Source organism: Chrysemys picta, chromosome 22 (genome assembly GCF_011386835.1).
Source record: "Chrysemys picta bellii isolate R12L10 chromosome 22, ASM1138683v2, whole genome shotgun sequence".
NCBI classification, from domain to species: Eukaryota; Metazoa; Chordata; order Testudines; family Emydidae; genus Chrysemys; species Chrysemys picta.
Genome location: NC_088812.1, coordinates 1,727,778 through 1,748,520, shown reverse-complemented (window position 1 = coordinate 1,748,520; position 20,743 = coordinate 1,727,778). Strand labels below are relative to the sequence as shown.

The window sequence follows — 20,743 nt, the reverse complement described above, 5'->3', positions numbered from 1 at the left end:
GTTTGGCCCGAGAGAATTTTCAGGCCCAAAGGAATTTTTTGTTTGTTTGAACACATGCCGCCGGGGTATTCGCCAAGAGAGGGAGGGAGCATCACGATTTTACACCCCTGCCACGTGCCCAGTGGGCTCTCCCAGCATTTCCCCCCGCAGAGCTCCCACATGGGTCCAAGTAGGAGTTCGTTAACACACGCCGGCCAAGCGAGCGGGTGGGCGGCTGGGGCTCAAACACATCCCTCCCGGCTGGCCCGAGAAACGCCATTTCTAGCAGCCAAAGGGGACTCTTGTCTGTCACAGACGTGGCGCTGGGCGGGGTGCACGGTGACAGAGCAGCAACTGGGTAACGAGGGACCCCTACTCCGCCCTGTTCCAACATCCAACACCATCAACACAGCAAGAACCAACCCGGGCAGAGAGCGCTTTGCCACGTCTCTTCGGGCCTGGCCTTAGGTCCCTCCCAAAAGAGCCCCTCGACTCAAGGAAGACTAAGAGCTCCCATGTCAGAGTGGTTAGCATCGCCTGAGCCACCCCAGGCAGCAGAGAAGCACCCGTACGCCAGGTCTGCACCCGTTCAGGTCCCCGACTGCAATCACGGGGGAAGCCCAGAGCCACTGGAGGAAGCATCAAGGCAGAGCGAGCATCGCGTCAGTGCGCTGAAGGCACTCTGGCTAGGAGAAGCCGCTTGCCCCATACCTGGAGCGTTTTACACTCACGCATCGTTCTCTTGCTGATGCAAAGTTTGAAAGCGGAGTAGACGTAACTGAGTGACCTTGGGTAACAACGCACGTCTATGGGAGGAAATCATAAATGTAAACCTTCTCCAGGCTGTTGCTTTTCCATCCAACCAGCGCTTTACGGGACAAATCTAGAAGACAACGGTGTGGCTGAGACAGATACAGAACAGGCCAGCAACGCCGGCCAGCAGGAGGCCAGGAACACCCCAACTCCCGCAGAACACGCACCGGAGAAAGGACTTCTCGGAACAGCATTGCGGACAGAATCCTTGAGGCCGCGTCCAGCCCAGCCCACGGCTTAGCTGGCCTCTGAACGGCGCCAGGTTCTCTCCCCAGCCTCGCCTCGGGTGGAGGTGAAAGCACTACTGCCCCCATCACTGAGCCACGGAGGTCTGAGACGGAAGAAGACCTGCTGTACCTGATCCAGCCTCCAACCAAGCCAGGGCTGTTCCCGCCCAGGTTTCTCAGCAGCTCTGTCTGATTGGAATGGGCTCGGTCAGCTTAAAGAAAAGGTCTTTTTTAAAATATCCTGATCTCTGTTAACACCCAAGACGCTTTGTGAGATCTAACTTCGCCCGTTCAAACTGCTCAGCGGGGACAATAATTGAGAGAGCTCAAATACCCTGGAAAGGAGAGAGAGAGATGGAAACTGTGCAGTCGGATCACCACCGACCTGCTCACCACAGGCAGAGGGTCACGTTAAAGGGTCAGATCAGATCAACCATTTCCATTTTAAAGCAGCCTCACACTGGTGCCTCCATGCACTGCCTCCGTTCCTTTAACGGATCGAATCCCTGGAGACTCTTGGCTGAAAAGAAGGGGGAGAACCGGTAAGTCAATGTAGCCGGGCCCCGCTCCCCATCTGCAAGAACAGGGACGACACTTCCTCTCTCTCAGCCTTCGGAGTCAGACTGGCCTGGGCAAGGACCGTGCTACACGTCTGTCGAGTGACTCAACCGTCTCTTGGACAAACTGGACTCCAAGATCCCCAGGCCAGAAGGGATCATCTAGTGAGTCCGACCCCCTGCGTAACCCAGGCCAGAGAACTGCCCCAAACGAATGCCTAGAGCACAGCTTTCCGAAAACCCTCCAATCAGGATTTAAAGATGGCCAGGGATGGAGAATCCACCCCGATCCCTGGGAAATTGCTCCAGTGGTTAATTACTCTCGCAGTAAAAACGGACACCTTATTTCCCGTCTAAATTTGACTAGCTTCAACTTCCAGCCGATGGATCCCGTTAGACCTCCCTCTGCTAGTCTCAAGAGCCCATCGACAAATCTTTGTTCCCCATGTAGGCCCTTACAGACTGAACTCGTCACCCCTCCACCCTCTCTTTGTTAAGCAAAGTCAATTGAGCTCCGAGCCTCAGTGTAAGGTACGATGAGGAAACTGAGGCAAAGAAGGCGACAGACATGCCCCAGGCTAGAAAGAGAATCAGAGAGCAGCATTTCCTGAGTCCTAAACTCCTGGGCCTCAACCACTGGACCCCCTTTCTCTTTGGATTTCAGGAAGTGTCCGTTTCTACAGCACATCCCCCAGGCAACAGCAAAGAGGAAAGAACCAAGGTTCCTAGTCCGAATGTCTTGAGGTTCTTCGGAGCACAAACAAAGCTGGCACATTACAGACCCTGAGAGACGCTCCTTCCGTAGCCACCAGTAGGTTAGATCCATGCACCTAGCGTGGAGAAAAGCCTGAAGTGAACACACACATCCCTCCTTTATACCAAGAGGAGGGCGTCCCCCACACACGCTGGAGTGCGCAAACTAGCCAAGGGAAGGTCCCAAGTGGGAAACATTTCCCAGAAGGGAGCTGTCGAAAGCAGCAGCCAGTGTGCACCTAAGCCAGCCTGGAAACACGTCACGCCTGGCCCCCCACATGCCGCAGCTAGAACCATGCCACTGTCGCTCAGCCCCGCTCCATCCTAGCGTTCCCGGGGCCAGGGCCTCCGAATGAACCATGCCACTGTCGCTCAGCCCCGCTCCGTCCTAGCGCTCCCGGGGCCAGGGCCTCCGAATGAACCATGCCACTGTCGCTCAGCCCCGCTCCATCCTAGCGTTCCCGGGGCCAGGGCCTCCGAATGAACCATGCCACTGTCGCTCAGCCCCGCTCCGTCCTAGCGCTCCCGGGGCCAGGGCCTCCGAATGAACCATGCCACTGTCGCTCAGCCCCGCTCCATCCTAGCGTTCCCGGGGCCAGGGCCTCCGAATGAACCATGCCACTGTCGCTCAGCCCCGCTCCGTCCTAGCGTTCCCGGGGCCAGGGCCTCCGAATGAACCATGCCACTGTCGCTCAGCCCCGCTCCGTCCTAGCGTTCCCGGGGCCAGGGCCTCCAAATGAACCATGCCACTGTCGCTCAGCCCCGCTCCGTCCTAGCGTTCCCGGGGCCAGGGCCTCCGAATGAACCATGCCACTGACGAAGGGTTCACGTCGCTCTCCTCCACGCCCGCAGGGAGCACCTTCAGTGGGAGCAGGTGCTGCCTACACTTCCCTTCTGCACAGAGCTTTCCGACGGCGACCGCAGCTCGCGCTGCGAGAGGGAAAGGAAGGATGGGGCAGGGCTCAGGACAGCAGCCTGGGACACTGGAGACCCAGGTTCAATTCCCTGCCCCGACACAGACGCCCTGAGTGACCTTGGGCAAGTCCCTGTCTCTCTGGGTACCGCCCTGCCTCACAAGAGGGTTGCGAGGGAAGCTCCCATGTGGCACTTGTCAGCCATGGATCATAAAGTGCTTTACCCAGGAGGCCAGGATCACCACCTCCATTTTACAGACAGGGAAATTGAGGCCCAGACTTGCCCAAGGTCCCCCAAAAGGCCAGTGGTAGAGCAAGGTCTCCCCAAACCAGTCCAGTTCTCTACCCACTAGGCCAGACTCCAGTGACAAGGACCGCATAAGCGCCTCAGCTAGGCAGTCAAACTCCTTGGGGCGGGGCCCACGCCTCCTTCTATGTCACACAAGGCACCAGGCACGCGGTTGGCGGCCGATTACAGGCCTGATCCGGCAGGCTCGGACCACACAGCCAGCTGTGATGTCACAGGCCATGCGACACCTGGTTGGTAGCCAGCAAAAACGAGCGACATCCTAAAGCACACAGACCAATCCATGTGCTCACGCCTGCTTTCCACGTGTTCCCATTTTGGTAGCCACCTACAGCATGCTAGAAAAGGGAACAAATATTCAAAGGTTTAAAGGGAGTTTTCCCCCTGTATTTAGTTTTCTGATTACAGATGCCAAACAGGTGCCCTGGGCATCTGCTTTGCATTCGCTAGCCTTTGAAACTGACACGAGCCAGGTTACACACTCACCCTCACCGTATGTTTGAAACAAAGATCCTGTGGCACCTTAAAGACGAACAGATGTCTTTAAGGTGCACAGGACTCTGTTGCTTTCTACAGATCCAGACTAACACGGCTACCCCTCTGATACCTGTATGTTTGAGACACTCATGCTGCTAGGAGAAAACTGGCACAGAGAATCTTTCGCCTGACTTGGACTGCCAGGTCTTCCAACAGTCAATATGTAGCAGGAGAGCGTCAGCATGTGATAGGAAGAGAGACTGAAAAACCAGGGATAGTTTACTTTAAAAAAGGGGACATGATAAAAGTGTACAGAATAATCAATGGTACTGACATTGGGAAGATCTGTTCTCGCTGCGTCATCATAAAAGACCAAGGGGCCACGTCAATAAAATTAAAAGGAAGCAAATGAAAGGAAATACTTTACAGCCTGTGGAACTCACTGCCACATGATGCTGTTGAAGCCAGAACTCAGCAAGATTGAAAATGGATGTTTATATGGATAACAAGAATAGCCAGAGAGTTAAAATAGCAAACACCGTGTTTGTACAGCGCCTGAAATAATGGGGCCCCGTTCTTTGTTATCCCTGGGCATGACTGCAATAAACAGGAATACGATAATTACAAAAAGGTTTTGAAGGGATATAAAACCTCATGCATCAGGTCTTAAGTCTCTGACTACAATGGATTCAGATGAGACCTTTAGAGAAGCAGATCATCCTATATCTGTCTGTAGGGTTTTTTGCACAGTCCTTGGTCACCGTCAGAGACGGAATACTGGGCTAGATCGACCTCGGGTCTGATCCAGATTGGAGATTCTTGTGTTCCTGAGATAGGATAGCAAAATCAACCGTCCATGTGCAAGTGTAAACAACGGGATAGGTCCGGCCAAATGTTTAGAGGGCTATTTTAAGAATATTTTTAGGATTTTAAAAAAGGAGATTGTTTGAACTAAAGCATCTCCGTTTGCAACCCCATGACCTGCCCATTAAACGGATTACAAACAAGAGCTGAAATGGACTAACTTATTTCATTGTCCCACCTGAGTGAAACAAAGCAAACAGCTTGAATGGAGACATCTACATTTGTTTTGGGGTTTTATTAATGATTCTATTGGTTTTAATCATTTTCAGAGGTTAGTAATAGAAAAGGAAATTTGTTTATTGAACCGATTAATTTCAACCTGACGCTGTCCCTTTAAAGTAACAAAGGGAAAGAGAAATTAAGTCTAATGATATCTGTGTGCACTTGGGAATCCTTGTTTTAAAATAGAGGTGAAGGCTATGTGCCTTTGCTGTCCGACAGCTGTTCGGCATCGCACAGAATGCAGAGCATAAAAAGCGTGTCTTTGGGAAAGGAAAGATTGTTGCATGAACCCTAAGGAAAAAGAAAAAGCTCTGCTTTGAAAACTATTTCCACGTGCCCTGACAAACACCAAGCTGTTTATTTTTATTTCAATCATATTAAAAAGATGCTTCTCCGAGGCCCCACGTGCCCTAAACACATACATCAGCACAAGAAAATCCCAGCAACATTGTATAAATCATTTCAACAGGCACGCAGCCAGGTAGACCCCTCCAGAAACCCCTTGCCACCCCTCCACCGTTATAGGACACGCAGCCATCTTTCGGAGATGGTTTTTGTAGGGTGCCTGGACAGGCACCGAATTCATGCTATTTCAGACCAAAGTTCCACCTCGATCTTTTCTGGGGTGTAACACTGCAACATTCCTTGTGGCGCAAGGGGGGATGCTAAGGCCGGGTCACTCTTGTTCCAAAGCATTGGGAGAGGTTTCCAACTGCTCAGAGCAGCGGCTGCATCAGCAAATCACAGAGAGAAAGGAAGCCCCCCCCCCCCAGTAATCTGAAGCAGGAATGTTCCTGGTTTAAGAAACTGTAAAACAAAGGCTCCGTATGAGGTCGACAATCGCCAAGACACATGCACTGGTGAATGCTTAAAGATCAGCTGGCACCGATCTGTGGGGCAGGAACTTAGACCCTAATAAATAAGCAAGAAGCCCCACACAGGAGGACTTGGCCACCTCCCCGCCATGCACGCTGCATTGAAATGAAGCATTAGGACAAATTCGCATTTTCCATTACCTCGTCTCTTTCCACTGCCACCTGCTTTCCACATACTCGCTACCCTCCCAGGCCAAACGACTGCGCTGGAGACATCCCAGATGTCGGGCTAAAGAACGCCACATTTCTAAAAATGTAAAAAGCCTCTCCCCAGTACGGAACTTTATACGGGACGGTGCTTCAGACACTAGCATTCGCAGCATCCCCCAAGAACGAACTCCCGAGTAGACGTTCTTTGTGCACTGCTACCCCATAGGCTAAGGAGAGCATGTTGGTCAGCTCACCAAATAGCTTACCTATGCTTTGCTTCAAAACTTGGAGAGCTGGACAGCTGGTGCAAGTGGAAGTTAATAATGGGGAAATCAATTGAACTGTGGCAGATTTACTCCATAAAAACGTTCCACTGGTCAAAGGGGATCAAATGTGGAAAGTCAATAGAACATCTTGAAATCTGATGAAAAAATCAGCTCTCAGTATTAGTGCTTTATTATTGACTAAAGCTGTTTCAGAACCGTACTGACAAAGGGAGAACATCGGATTTAAAAAAAATACATTCAAAAGCAAATTTCCTTCTAGTCCCACGCGAATGTCAAAACAGAGAACACTTAAGGAGCATGTTACATGGGTCTCAGGCACACAATGAAAATAACCTCGTCTGTTTCCCTTATTTATATTACAGTAGCACGTTGAGGCTTCAACTGAGATCTAGGCCCCAGCGTGCCAGTCACAAGAGAGCGGCTGTTTCGAAGCTCTGCAGGACAGGGACCGAGAGGAAAGCAGGCAAAAAAGACACTGAAAGGTGAAGTGATTTGCCCAAGATCAGAGTCCTGAACAGAACCAATGTCTGAACCCCATGCCACTGGCCTCGTCATTAGACCCCCGTACTTCGGTCACTATCCAGTCCTCCCAGGGCTGGGGCAGCAAGCAGTGCACAGGGAAGGTTTTCACTGAAAGTTTACATTCGTATTTAATTAATGTAATCTGCACGGCTGAAATCTGGTCTCGCTGTATAAACTAACCCTGCTATAAAGATTAAAGCGCGTGGGACCTCACTCCGGCCCCAGAGCTCAGGAAAGAAGGTTCTTATACTATGGGTGTTGGATCTGCCTTGTGCCACGTAAACCAACCCCTAATTCGGGCGGTGGGAATGCCCACGTGAGGGATGCTGAGGGTGGGAAACAGCGGCGCTGGGCCCTGGTACAACCAGTCTGTGCACTCCTACCCACGACAGGCAGCGGTAACCGAGCACAGCGCTCGGAAGATTGCCGGGGGGAGGAAAGCGAGCGAGAGACCCCAGAAGGAAGAGCTGGCCCAGCAGTAGGGCCCCCAGCCAGCATTCCCCCAGCCCCCTGACAGCTCCTCTTCCAGAGGCAGCCTGGCCCTGGTGGTCTCCAAAGCCCTCAGCGGAGATGATGAGAGAAGGTGGACTATGGAGGGATATGCACTGCTTCCCCAACTCTGCAGCGAGCACATCTTCGGCAGAGCAAGGCGACACTCCCGGCCAGACCGCCCTCAAGGTGGGCGGCTAACTTCAGCCAGGAACAGCCCTGGAGCACCTGCTTTTAACCCCAGCAACACTGCTTTGGGGGTGAAGGAAATTCAACTGCGGCTCCAACCATGACAGCGATTCAAGATGTCAGGCCACATGGCGATAACACCACTGTCAGTGCCCCCTCCCTGGGTACAGCAGCTCCAGGGGGGAGAGCGGAGACTAACGGCCTTCCACAAAACCAAACTACCCGCAGCAAACAGCAAGGAAGAGTTTTCTTGATGGCCTCTCCACCGAAGGCGAAGGGTCTGCTAGCCACCCCTCAGGAATGCCATGCTAGCCACAGGGGCGATGTCTCTAGGAAATGCAGCATGGCACAGGGACGTTGCCGGCAGCGGCCTGGAGCGTCCCGCCCAAGGTTTGGCAGAGGCTTTTCCTGCCCAGTGGAAACAACCTGGAGTTGGGCACCCATAAAAAGGGAACACAGCCTCGCCCGAGAGAGTGCCACCCACAGTTACTGCTCCTGCCTAGCTTCCAGACACATGCCCCTCCACAGACCCGTCCCAGAGACTTTGCACCCTGCACCCGCCACCTCCAACTCCTCCCCTCCCCAAACAAAACCAAGGAAGACAAGACGAAACATTGCACGATCTGAAGTGAAACATGGGATTAAAGCCCAGCCACCGGGTAAGGGCCCCCCCCGGGCAAACACTCAGTGACTTCGAGCTGCCGCCTGCCGGGGACTCTGACCTCGCCCGCACTTTGGAGACGATTATTGAGCTTGGCACACCAATAAAGTGAACCCCAGGGAGGGCACCCGCCTGCCCAAGGAAGAGCAAAGACCCAGGGGACAGAACGCACTGGCTGACACATGGTGACCTCTACCAGGAGCACGACGACAGGAAGAGACTCCAGGCCCCCGAGCTACCAGGGCGCTGCCGCAGCCCCACTGCTGGAGGGGGAGACACAGCCAGCTCAGGAGCCGAAGGGCTACATGGGGCCGCAAGCCCCTTAACACGGGCCAGGCCTCTTCCATGCCCCAGGCGCCTCCTGACCCCAAGGTATGTCCCGCTCCCAGCCACCCTCGAGCCCTGGCCACCCCCATTCCCCTGCCCCCACCCCAAACACCCCCATTCCCCCGCCCCAACCCCCATCCCTACATACACCGACTCCTACCCCAGACACCCCCATTCCCCTGCCCCACCCCCATCCCTACATACACCCAGACTCCTACCCCAGACACCCCCATTCCCCTGCCCCCACCCCAAACACCCCCATTCCCCTGCCCCCACCCCCATCCCTACATACACCCAGACTCCTACCCCAGACACCCCCATTCCCCTGCCCCCACCCCAAACACCCCCATTCCCCTGCCCCCACCCCCATCCCTACATACACCCAGACTCCTACCCCAGACACCCCCATTCCCCTGCCCCCACCCCAAACACCCCCATTCCCCTGCCCCACCCCCATCCCTACATACACCCAGACCCCTACCCCAGACACCCCCATTCCCCCGCCCCACCCCCCATCCCTACATACACCCAGACCCCTACCCCAGACACCCCCATTCCCCCACCTCCACCCCCATCCCTACATACACCCAGACCCCTACCCCAGACACCCCCATTCCCCCGCCCCACCCCATCCCTACATACACCCAGACCCCTACCCCAGACACCCCCATTCCCCCACCTCCACCCCCATCCCTACATACACCCAGACCCCTACCCCAGACACCCCCATTCCCCCGCCCCACCCCCCATCCCTACATACACCCAGACTCCTACCCCAAACACCCCCATTCCCCCGTCCCACCCCCCATCCCTACATACACCCAGACCCCTACCCCAGACACCCCCATTCCCCCACCTCCACCCCCATCCCTACATACACCCAGACCCTTACCCCAGACACCCCCATTCCCCTGCCCCACCCCCCATCCCTACATACACCCAGACCCCTACCCCACCCCCCATCCCTACATACACCCAGACCCCTACCCCAGACACCCCCATTCCCCTGCCCCACCCCCATCCCTACATACACCCAGACCCCTACCCCAGACACCCCCATTCCCCCACCTCCACCCCCATCCCTACATACACCCAGACCCTTACCCCAGACACCCCCATTCCCCTGCCCACCCCCCATCCCTACATACACCCAGACCCTTACCCCAGACACCCCCATTCCCCTGCCCCACCCCCCATCCCTACATACACCCAGACCCCTACCCCAGACACCCCCATTCCCCCGCCCCACCCCCATCCCTACATACACCCAGACCCCTACCCCAGACACCCCCATTCCCCCGCCCCACCCCCATCCCTACATACCCCCAGACCCCTACCCCAGACACCCCCATTCCCCCGCCCCACCCCCATCCCTACATACCCCCAGACCCCTACCCCAGACACCCCCATTCCCCCGCCCCACCCCCCATCCCTACATACACCCAGACCCCTACCCCAGACACCCCCATTCCCCTGCCCCACCCCCCATCCCTACATACACCCAGACCCCTACCCCAGACACCCCCATTCCCCCACCCCACCCCCATCCCTACATACACCCAGACCCCTACCCCAGACACCCCCATTCCCCTACCCCACCCCCATCCCTACATACACCCAGACCCCTACCCCAAACACCCCCATTCCCCCGTCCCACCCCCCATCCCTACATACACCCAGACCCCTACCCCAGACACCCCCATTCCCCCGCCCCACCCCCCATCCCTACATACACCCAGACCCCTACCCCAGACACCCCCATTCCCCCGCCCCACCCCCCATCCCTACATACACCCAGACCCCTACCCCAGACACCCCCATTCCCCCGCCCCACCCCCCATCCCTACATACACCCAGACCCCTACCCCAGACACCCCCATTCCCCTACCCCCCATCCCTACATACACCCAGACCCCTACCCCAGACACCCCCATTCCCCCGCCCCACCCCCATCCCTACATACACCCAGACCCCTACCCCAGACACCCCCAATCCCCCGCCCCACCCCCATCCTACATACACCCAGACCCCTACCCCAGACACCCCCCATTCCCCCGCCCCACCCCACACCACACCAGCCCCCCCCGCCCTAGATACCCCCAGGCTCCTACCCCAAATCCCCCGCCCCCCCATTGCGCTGCCCCACACACCGCCCGGCTCTTACCCCCCCCGCGGGCCCGGCCCCACTCACGGCTGTAGAGCGCCAGGCCGGCGCTGTCGGGCCCCGTGCGCGCCTCGAGCCGCAGCGCCTGCTGCTCCTGGTGCCGCTGGATCTCGCCGTTGGCGTCCCCGATGGTGAGGAGCCGCACGCCGGGGAACACGGACACCGCCGCGGCCATCTTGGCTCCGCCGCCGCCTCCCCGCGCCCGGCCCCGCCCCCAGCGCTCCTAGCGCCCCGCCCACAGCGCTCCCAGCGCCCCGCCCCCGCTCTCCGCCGGCCCCGCCCCCCCGCGCTCCCAGCGCCCCGCCCCCGCTCTTCCGCCGGCCCCGCCCCCAGCGCTCCTAGCGCCCCGCCCCCCGCTCTCCGCCGGCCCCGCCCCCAGCGCTCCCAGCGCTCCCAGCGCCCCGCCCCCGCTCTCCGCCGGCCCCGCCCACAGCGCTCCTAGCGCCCCGCCCCCCGCTCTCCGCCGGCCACGCCCACAGCGCCCCTAGCGCCCCGCCCACCGCTCTCCGCCGGCCCCGCCCCCAGCGCCCAGCGCCCCGCCCCCAGCGCCCAGCGCCCCGCCCCCAGCGCTCCTAGCGCCCCGCCCCCGCTCTCCGCCGGCCCCGCCCCCAGCGCTCCTAGCGCCCCGCCCCCCGCTCTCCGCCGGCCCCGCCCCCAGCGCTCCTAGCGCCCCGCCCCCCGCTCTCCGCCGGCCCCGCCCCCAGCGCCCCTAGCGCCCCGCCCCCGCTCTCCGCCGGCCCCGCCCCCACGCTCCCAGCGCCCCGCCCCCCGCTCTCCGCCGGCCCCGCCCCCAACGCCCCTAGAGCCCCGCCCCCCGCTCTCCGCCGGCCCCGCCCACAGCGCTCCCAGCGCCCCGCTCTCCGCCGGCCCCGCCCACAGCGCTCCCAGCGCCCCGCTCTCCGCCGGCCCCGCCCCCAGCGCTCCCAGCGCCCCGCCCCCGCTCTCCGCCGGCCCCGCCCACAGCGCCCAGCGCCCCGCCCACCGCTCTCCGCCGGCCCCGCCCACATCGCCCAGCGCCCCGCCCCCGCTCTCCGCCGGCCCCGCCCACAGCGCCCCGCCCCCGCTCTCCGCCGGCCCCGCCCACAGCGCCCCTAGCGCCCCGCCCACCGCTCTCCGCCGGCCCCGCCCCCAGCGCCCCGCCCCCGCTCTCCGCCGGCCCCGCCCACAGCGCCCCTAGCGCCCCGCCCCCGCTCTCCGCCGGCCCCGCCCCCACACTCCCAGCGCCCCGCCCCCCGCCGGCCCCGCCCCCAGAGCCCCGCCCCCCGCTCTTCTCCGGCCCCGCCCACAGCGCCCCGCCCCCGCTCTCCGCCGGCCCCGCCCACAGCGCCCCGCCCCCCGCCAGCCCCGCCCACAGCGCCCCGCTTCCCGCTCGCCCCGCCCCCAGCGCTCCGCCCCCGCTCTCCGCCGGCCCCGCCCCCAGCGCTCCCAGCGCCCCGCCCACCGCTCTCCGCCGGTCCCGCCCCCGCTCTCCACCGGCCCCGCCCCCCGCCCTTCTCCGGCCCCGCCCACATCCCCCCGCCCCCCACTGGTCCCGCCCACAGCGCCCCCTGCTGGCGGTAGGGACCAGGCTGCCAATCCTGGCAGGACACATGCAGCAGGACTCCCTCTATGGCCCCCACACCTTGGGTGATGGCTGCAGAGCTTCACGGGCCAGGGGAGGGGGCCAGGCAGGGGGCTGGCACCGGGGAGCACAGGCCACCAAGAGCACGAGAGTCAAAAGTGCAGACATCAAACCATGGTCATTAGGCTCCAGAGTCAACAGCCATAGGGATGATTAGCCTGCCTAGGTATCTGAAGCTAGTGTCAGGAGAACAGGGATCAGCTGTTCTCCGTGGGCCCCGAGGGGAGGGCAAAAGGAATCGGCTTAACCTGCAGCATCGGAAATCGAGGTTAGAAGCCAGGAAAACCCTTCTAACGCTCAGGGGAGTGACGCTCTGGAACAGGCTGCCAAGGGAGGCTGGAGAATCCCCCTCAGTGGTGGGTTTTTAAGAACAGGTCGGACAAACCCCTGTCCGGGCTGGTCTATGTTTACTTGGTCCTGCCTCAGCGCCAGGGGCTGGACTAGGTGACCTCTCGAGGTCCCTGCCAGCCCCCCGTTTCTATGAGCCTGTGAACAGGCCCGTTCACCGCTCTCAGAGGCAGGTTCAGGCTGCTTGCAGACTCAGGTACACACCATTGATGCGGCTCACACCGTGAAGGGCGAGAGAGATTTGATTTTAAAGAACTAAACCTTGGGCTCTGGAGCACGACTCTTCACAGCCCTTGCCACGCTGCGGAGGACCGTGAAAACCTGGTTCCTTCTGTCCCAAATGCATCATCTCATCCTGCCTGAGTGAAAAGAGGATCACCACTTGTTGTTAGCAGTATAGGGCTTGTGACACCCAGCCAAACAGCTCTCATTCCATCCAGGAGAGGGCAGTAGTGACAAGACACATTCTCCAGCTCATCAACAAGGAGACAGAGAATTCTCCAGAACAGTTCACGCCTCGCCCAACAACAAATTTACATCTTTATTGAATCAGAAAATGACCTTACAGTTTCCAGTGGCAGCTGGAGACACTGTAACACTTAGTGCTTAATATCTTCAAAGAGCCTGGGAAACAATCCTGGGGGGGGGGGGTCATTATCATCCCTCTTACAGATAGGGAAACTCTGCCACAGAGAGGGGAAGAGACTTTCCTAAGGTCACATCCCAAGCTGGGTATAGAACCCAGGAGTCCTGGCTCCCTGGTCTAATCGCTAGACCACACTCACTTCCTACAGAAACAAAAAGCAAACGTATAAACATTCTGCAAAGCCCCTCAGTGAAAGTCTCAGGCAGAAGACAAGGGAGTTCGAGTTGGGGGGAGTTAGGCGGGAAAGCAGTTCCTTTGGGGCTTCCACGCTCGTTCTCTCCTCCGTGATTCCAGATGAAATGTGTTTGGTGTGCAAATCCAACTGTCCATTCCCAGACACAGCCGCATATCTATCCATCCATCCATCCATCCCCACTCCCACCCACCCATCTATCCGTCCCCATATGTCCATCCCCAGACACACCCGTCCATCCACACCCCTCTATCTATCCATCCCTATGTGCATCCTCTGTCCATCTCAGGTTTACAGCTGCTGCTCATCACCGCAATCCAGGAGCGCCTTCCGTGTACGATAGTCTGACGACAGCCTTCACGGCAATGGACTTTATGGAGTCTTTGGCTCTCCCCCCATGTCAGGTCATCCTGGGGAAGCGCTGCTTGGAGGAAAGGGATTGTGGAGGGGTGGAAAGGGTTGGCTGGCTGGTGTGAATGTCGTTCTGGCTACGGTGGAAGAATCCACTGCCAGGCACACGAATCCTGCCCCAAAGATATGCAACCCCAGCTGGGCTCTTCCTACTTCTAGCATCTGCCCCAGGGATCGAGTCAGCTGCCAGGGCTGAGCCGGTGACGCTGCTCACGGTGCGGGAGGTAGACTAGATTCTGGGCGTCTTTTCATGGTGTCCATGTCACGTGATCCTGGAGGCGCACAGCAAGGCACGAGGCTTAACTGAAGCTCATTCTCCTCTCGCACCCCCGTAATGGCCCCTCTGGCAGATGCCCTGTTCTGGGGGAGACTCCGAGCCCAAGGAAGGACTAAGGAAAGGGCCGGGGCCGGGACCAGGGGGTCGCTAGCTGGAGCATCCGGGGCCGGCCTCCACCCGGGCCCTCATTGCAAGGACTTGAATGTGCTGAAGCTGTTGGTTCCCAGAGAGGAAGTGGAGCGGAGGCTTTTCCTGGAGCCTGGGGAGATGTAGGCATCTTGGCTGCCTGTGGCTTCCAGGTCCATGGTCTTGCCAAATGGAAGGTGGACGGAGAGACAGGGAGAGAGGATAAAGTAAGGATCTATGGGGGGCTCAGCTTGGGGGAGGGGGGGAATGGGGGATCAACCATTAACCCCTTGCAAACTGCACCCTCCGGGCGAGACGGCTGCGTCATGCCACTGCAATACAAGCTCAGCCCCTGACTAGGGGGCTGCCTGGCAGCTGCTGGCCTGGGAAATACTCGCCCATGGACCCAGCAGCCGCACCCAGCTTGAGAACAGCCCGTGTGCCCCATAGCAGCTCACGCCCTCACCGCAAAGCCCTCAGGCGACGACTTACCACTGAGACGGTGAACAGGCCATTATCGAACGACATGTCTGCAAAAGGAGAGAGGAGTGACGTTACTGGGGCCAGGCCTCGCAGACCTGCAGCCCCTCTCACCCCAAAGGGATCGCTTTGCCGACTGCCAATGTCAACTGCCTCTGGGGTGGAACATGGCAACTATTTCCCAGTGCACAGCAATGCCCCCCAGCAGGAGAGGACAGGACCTGCCAGGAAATGCTGCAGAGGCTTGGAGAGGTTGACTTACTTCATTTGCAAGTTAGTGAACCCAGGAGCCTATGCTGCCAGGCCCCAGTGACTGAACCAGCAGACCACAAGCCTCCGCAGAGCCAGGAGTCCCGGCTCCCGGTCCTTCCACCTCCAGACACGTCACCCGCAGCCTCCTCCTGGCAGCTGTCAAGGCCGCCTCGGGGTCGCCCTGACCTCACAAGCACTTGGTATTTGACTCTAACACAGACCTGTGGTGGGAAAGTTCCTTTCTGTCCAGCACGATTCCTGATCCCTGCAAAGCAGACACAGTGAGATCCATAACTAACGAGGACACTTTGCCCTGCTCCAGCCCCTCCCGCCTCAGGAGACATTTTCAAAAGCATCCAAGTGACTTAGGACCCCAAATCTAATTTTCAGAAGGGATCTGGGCACTCTGGCACCTAAATCCCATTGAAAGCCAATGAGAATTATGCTCCTTAATGATTTTTGAAAGTGGGGAAAGTTTCTCCTTAGGCCACATGAGCCACTGTCACCAAGTGACATTAGATTTCCTGAACGTCTCTCACCTTTTCAGCTGTTGTCTTCTGGCGTTAACTGGTAAAAAGGAAACAGATGTTATGGTGTCATAAAAGCAGTGCTGGGGGTAAGACAGATAGATAGATAGATGTGTGACGGGCTGGATCACAGAGACCCCCTTGGGATTGTCACCTGATGTGCTGAGACTACCTCTGAGCCCGTTTTCCCTGGCAGCTTGGGACTTCAGTACCCTGCCTTGTTGAGCCAGACATGCCAGCCTGCTGCAACACTGACCCAGGTCTGAACCACGTCCCCCACAAGCTGCAGACTTAACTGAAAACGGCTTAGAAAGTGCTCCTGTCTCCAGCACCCAGATACCCAGTTCCCAATGGGGTCCAAACCCCAAATAAATCCGTTGTACTCGGTATAAAGCTTATGCAGGGTAAACTCATCAATTGTCCGCCCCCCTATAACACTGATAGAGAGAGATGCACAGCTGTTTGCTCCCCCAGGTATTAATTACTTATTCTGGGTCAATTAATAAGCAAAAAGTGATTTTATTAAGTATAAAAAGTAGGATTTAAGTGGTTCCAAGTAATAACAGACAGAACAAAGTAAGTCACCAAGCAAAATAAAACAAAACACGCAAGTCTAAGCCTAATACAGTAGGAAACTGAATACAGATGAAATCTCACCCTCAGAGATGTTCCAATAAGCTTCTTTCACAGACTAGATGCTTTTCTAGTCTGGGCCCAATCCTTTCCCCGGTACAGCCCTTGTTCCAGCTCAGGTGGTAGCTAGGGGATTTCTCATGACTACAGGCCCCTTTGTTCTGTTCCACCCCCTTTTACAGCTTTGGCACAAGACGAAAATCTTTTGTCTCTCTGGGTCCCCACCCCTCCTTCTAAATGGAAAAGCACCAGGTTTAAGATGGATTCCAGTACCAGGTGACATGGTCACATGTCCTGGGAGACCCCAAGCCTTCATTCTTCCCGGCCTGACTCACAGGAAGGCTTGCAAGTAAACAGAGCCATCTACAGTCAATTGTCCTGGTTAACGGGAGCCATTAAGATTCCAAACCACCATTAATGGCCCACACTTTGCATAATTACAATAGGACTTCAGAGTTATATTTCATATTTCTAGTTTCAGATACAAGAATGATACATACATACATACAAATAGGATGAACACACGCAGTAGATTATAAGCTTTGTAATGTTTCAGAGTAGCAGCCGTGTTAGTCTGTATCCGCAAAAAGAAGAACAGGAGGACTTGTGGCACCTTAGAGACTAACAAATTTATTAGAGCATAAGCTTTCGTGGACTACAGCCCACTTCTTCGGATGCATATAGCTTTGTAATGATACCTTACAAGAGACCTTTTGCATGAAGCATATTCCAGTTACATTATAGTCACACTTAATAGCATATTTTCATAAAATCATATGAAGTGCCACGTCACAGGGTGTATGGGGATAGATGGATAGATAGATAGACAGACAGATAGATAGATAGGGGGTGAATAGGAATAGATAGATAGATAGAGGGGGTAGATGGAGATAGATAGAGAGAGGGGGGGGTGGATGGAAGAGAGAGAGAGAGCACTGCTCAGCTCCCATGTCTCCAGTTGAGATGAATGGGAGTGGTGGGTTCTCAGCAATTCTGTGTATCAGCCTAGGGGGGGTCTAGTTGGCTAGTGGACCCTTTGGAAAATTACTGTCATCAATGACTTGGCCAGGACACACCCAGTGGCAAAGCCAGGATCAGGACCCAGGAGTCCTGAGTCCCAGTCCCCTGCGGTATAACAACACCCTGCCACACCAGCCGAGCTACAGGTGACCTCTATAGCTGATCACAGGCAGTCCAGGACCCAGCTTCTGCCCTCCTCGTACCTCGCCTGACTGCCACAACTGCTACCACTAGGCCCACGGTCAGAAGCAAAGCTCCAGCCACGCTGAGGGTCACAGGGAGCAGCCACGGGGAACCTGGACAATGCAGAGAAACAGCTGGCGTTACCTGGCCCTTTTCAGATACCAAAGGGACCCCACACAGCCCTCCCCACTCCGAGCACCAGACTGTACCCGCAAGTGGGCAGCTTTGGAACAGGGTGAGCGCCCCCCAATCTCCGTCATAGCCACGGCCTTCCCCATGGTTCTCCCCCCAACCCCGGCTCGGAGCTGAAGTCTTGTTTCCCAAGCCCTGGCAGATTCCCTGCCTCCCTCGGTCCTTGCCCTTACCTTCTGGAGCAGCCGTGGAAGCTGGGGAGGAGCAGTCGGAGTTGCTGGGGGAGGGGATGTTGACAGATTTTCAATGGAAAAGAAAGGAGGAGACAGTTTGAAAAGTTGCTTTATTCACACCGGTTTGCGGAGTCAAGATCAGGCCGCAGGAGTCCTGCCAACCCACATCCTGCTCTGAAGACTAGACCCCACTCCCTCCTCCAGCCAGGACGGGATCCATGCCCAGCCCTCCTGTTTGACCCACGAGGCCCCACTCCCACCCAGTACTGGGAAGGAAACCCAGGAGTCCTATCTCAGCCTCACGCGCTAGCTAAACCAAAATCTCTCCCAGAACCAGGATCAGAGCCCAGAAGTCTGACACCCAAGCCGCCCTTGGTACCTTTCACCATGCAGCTCCCTGCTCTCACCACCAGGAAGGCACCTGACCTACCTCACAAACTCTTCAGCTCAGCCTCGGCCAGCAGCTTTGAGTTGGACTAGCTGGCTTGGTGCACCAACCTTTCGCCCCAGCAGAGTAGGACTGGAAGAGCACTGGAGGGCTGAGAGGCATCAACGGAGCTGGGGGAGGTCGAGGGAGCCCAGGGCTGGCTCAGGACGGAGGGGCGCCGGCAGAGCTCGGGGGGGGGGGGGGGGGGGAGAAGAACTGCACTACACTTGCCCACACTCCCCCGCTCTCTCCTCAGCTCAGCCAGGTTCCTTCAGATCTAAAAGCCCTTTACCTGCCACCCGCGATCTCCACCACATTGCTGAACTTTGACATCTGCCAGGCACTCCCGTTGTAGCGGCGGTACTGGCACCGGTACTGCCCGGCGCCCTTCCCGGTGACGTTCCCCAGGATGAAGGTGACTTGGTGCTGGGCCTCCGAGGCAAACAGCGTCTGTACAGGCTGAACCAGGTCCGTCTTCAGCAACCAGAACTCGCTCTCCACGTAGGCACTCGGCGCGATGCATACGAGCCGGGCGGAGTCTCCTCGGGCAGGGGGGTCGGAAGACACGTCCAAGTAAAAAAGTGGGGCGGGAGTTAGGCTGGGACCTGCCAACGAGCCTGGAATAGCCAGGGGAAGATGGAGCGAAGTGATGATGCAAGGTGCCCACAGACTGGCAGTTTCCTGCACACCACAGGACGGGCTCCTGTCCTGCCCACTGGGGACAGCATGGGCTGTGGCAATGCCAGCTTCTGCCCTGCCTGCCCCTGGGGACACAGGGAAGCACAGCAGCGCCAGCTTCAGGAAACACCCAGGAGTTGATCCACAGCTCTCCGAAAGAGGCCTCAGAGGGCACGTCCCCACTGCAATAAAACCCCTGTGGCGCCGGGGCTGGGCTGCAGGGCTAACAATTGCAGTGTAGACGTTTGGGCTGGGGCTGGAGCCCTCCAAAGTTTATGCCAGGGACAAATTTGACCCAAAGGCTCAAATGGGTGTAAACATGACTCTGCTGCATTGACAGCTTCCTCCATTTTCCTGCTGAAATCCCTTCTGGAGATAAAGCCCAGCCCCCATGCCCTTCAGTCACCAAATCATTGGTCACTTATTCCCCTCACCTCCTATCTATAACTGGCCTCAGCCATACGATACAGCATGAGCTTCTTCAGGTCCCTCGTCCTGGAGGAACACTCAGAGGGAAAGCTTCCAATACAGTTTAAACAGAGGGGAAGAAAACATACCAGCTAAAAGAAAGAGAATCCTCAGGCTCATCTTTCTGCTGAGCGTCCTGGGTCTTTGGTGACTAGACAGTAGGAGCCCAACATGCATGGAAAGTTCCTAGCTAGAAGTACCCGGAAAGGAGAAGGAAGTTTTGCCCAAGATGGAATTTCACCATCTCGGGAGGAAATTACGGAACGTCCCAGAACGTAAAAGGGCTTTTCTTCCTTTTCCTACGGCAATGAGAATGTAAAGCCTCACATAAAAGCCAAAGGGCTGAGACTGCCAGCGACCTCAGCCCTGGTGTAATTACATGCACAATTCTCTTCTCACGCCAATCTGATACTGGTGTGATTCCACTCACTTCATCAGCGTTACTGAGAGCCAGAACCAGTGACCTCAAGTGTAAAGTCAATAGAGTTACTCCAGATTTACAGCAAGCAAAACTAAGATCTCACTTAGGCCCTAAATCTTGTGACAGTTTCCTGTGATCTTACCGTACATCAATGGACTGCAGCTTTCAGGCCAAGGCTAAGACCCATTTATATTTCTCTAAATCTCCAAATACTTTACAAGTTATATGGGAATCACTTCCCCCATTACTGAAGTGGGACACAGCACTGCTTGCACAACACTTTGACAGGAAATGATGAATAACCTCATGACGAGCTGAAAGGGAAGACGCCCCAGTTGAAGGTTAGCAGTGGAGACAAGTAGAACGAACAAGCACAGGTAGAAATGCACTCGCTGAATATCAGAGGTGCGATGATGCACATGTATCTGTACCTGCACATGGTCTTGTGTGTGCATGTGTGTTATGACTTCTCCCTCTGCGCCCAACCCAGAGGGTGTGCGTCTCTTAGAGCTCTCAGCCCGAGAGCTTGGCTCTTTGTGAGTTTCTACAATTTAAGCTAAAGTTCCCTGTTCAGTATTCGGTATGTTGGCCAAGATAGTAGCCATCACATGTAAATTTGTGTGTTCAAGTGTTGTTTGCATGAGTGCTGTTTGTGCATGGGTAGATAGCATGTGTACACACAAGCGGTGTGTGGAGCACGTGTCCATCACAGCCCCCTACTAGGCAGACATCAGCCTTGCTTGTGCCTATGGCAGTTCATATGTGTTTTCCAGCCAGCCTTATTCTGTGGAGGATCTCTGACGGCCACACTCATGAGACGCCAAATTATTGTGACCGAAAGTTCATCTGCGTCCCTTGGATACCGGCGGCTGCTTCTTGTTCGTCGCAGC

General features: G+C 56.9%; 2 protein-coding genes across 3 annotated transcripts in view; both read right to left on the bottom strand.

The window, feature by feature from the left end:
• CARM1 (coactivator associated arginine methyltransferase 1) overlaps positions 1 to 10,999 on the bottom strand; it is a 51,867-nt gene extending 40,868 nt beyond the window's left edge. Inside the window, exon 1 of one of the 2 annotated variants that reach the window (XM_065575711.1) lies at positions 10,778 to 10,999. In XM_065575711.1, coding sequence (XP_065431783.1) covers positions 10,778 to 10,952 — 175 coding nt within the window. In that variant the 5' untranslated portion in view covers positions 10,953 to 10,999. The remainder of the gene's footprint in view (positions 1 to 10,777) is intronic. The other variant, XM_065575712.1, reaches the window with a different exon arrangement.
• A 2,274-nt stretch (positions 11,000 to 13,273) lies between these two features.
• On the bottom strand, positions 13,274 to 19,754 carry C22H19orf38 (chromosome 22 C19orf38 homolog). Its single transcript, XM_005279572.5, has 8 exons — positions 19,522 to 19,754; positions 18,579 to 18,903; positions 17,860 to 17,903; positions 17,515 to 17,607; positions 15,671 to 15,698; positions 15,353 to 15,396; positions 14,892 to 14,929; positions 13,274 to 14,581 (listed from the first exon to the last, which is right to left on the bottom strand). The coding sequence occupies exons 1-8, from the start codon at positions 19,607 to 19,609 to the stop codon at positions 14,459 to 14,461; spliced, it is 783 nt and encodes a 260-aa protein (XP_005279629.4). The 5' UTR covers positions 19,610 to 19,754; the 3' UTR covers positions 13,274 to 14,458.
• Between the last annotated feature and the right edge of the window lie 989 nt (positions 19,755 to 20,743).

Excerpts from the sequence above, each read along its gene's own strand:
- C22H19orf38 (XM_005279572.5), bottom strand. The coding sequence starts at position 19,609 with ATGCATGTTGGGCTCCTACTGTCTAGTCACCAAAGACCCAGGACGCTC. Across the intron at positions 18,904-19,521 it reads GATTCTCTTTCTTTTAGCTG|GCTCGTTGGCAGGTCCCAGC; the intron begins GTATGTTTTCTT and ends TGGCTATTCCAG. Across the intron at positions 17,904-18,578 it reads GTGGAGATCGCGGGTGGCAG|CAACTCCGACTGCTCCTCCC; the intron begins GTAAAGGGCTTT and ends CCCCTCCCCCAG.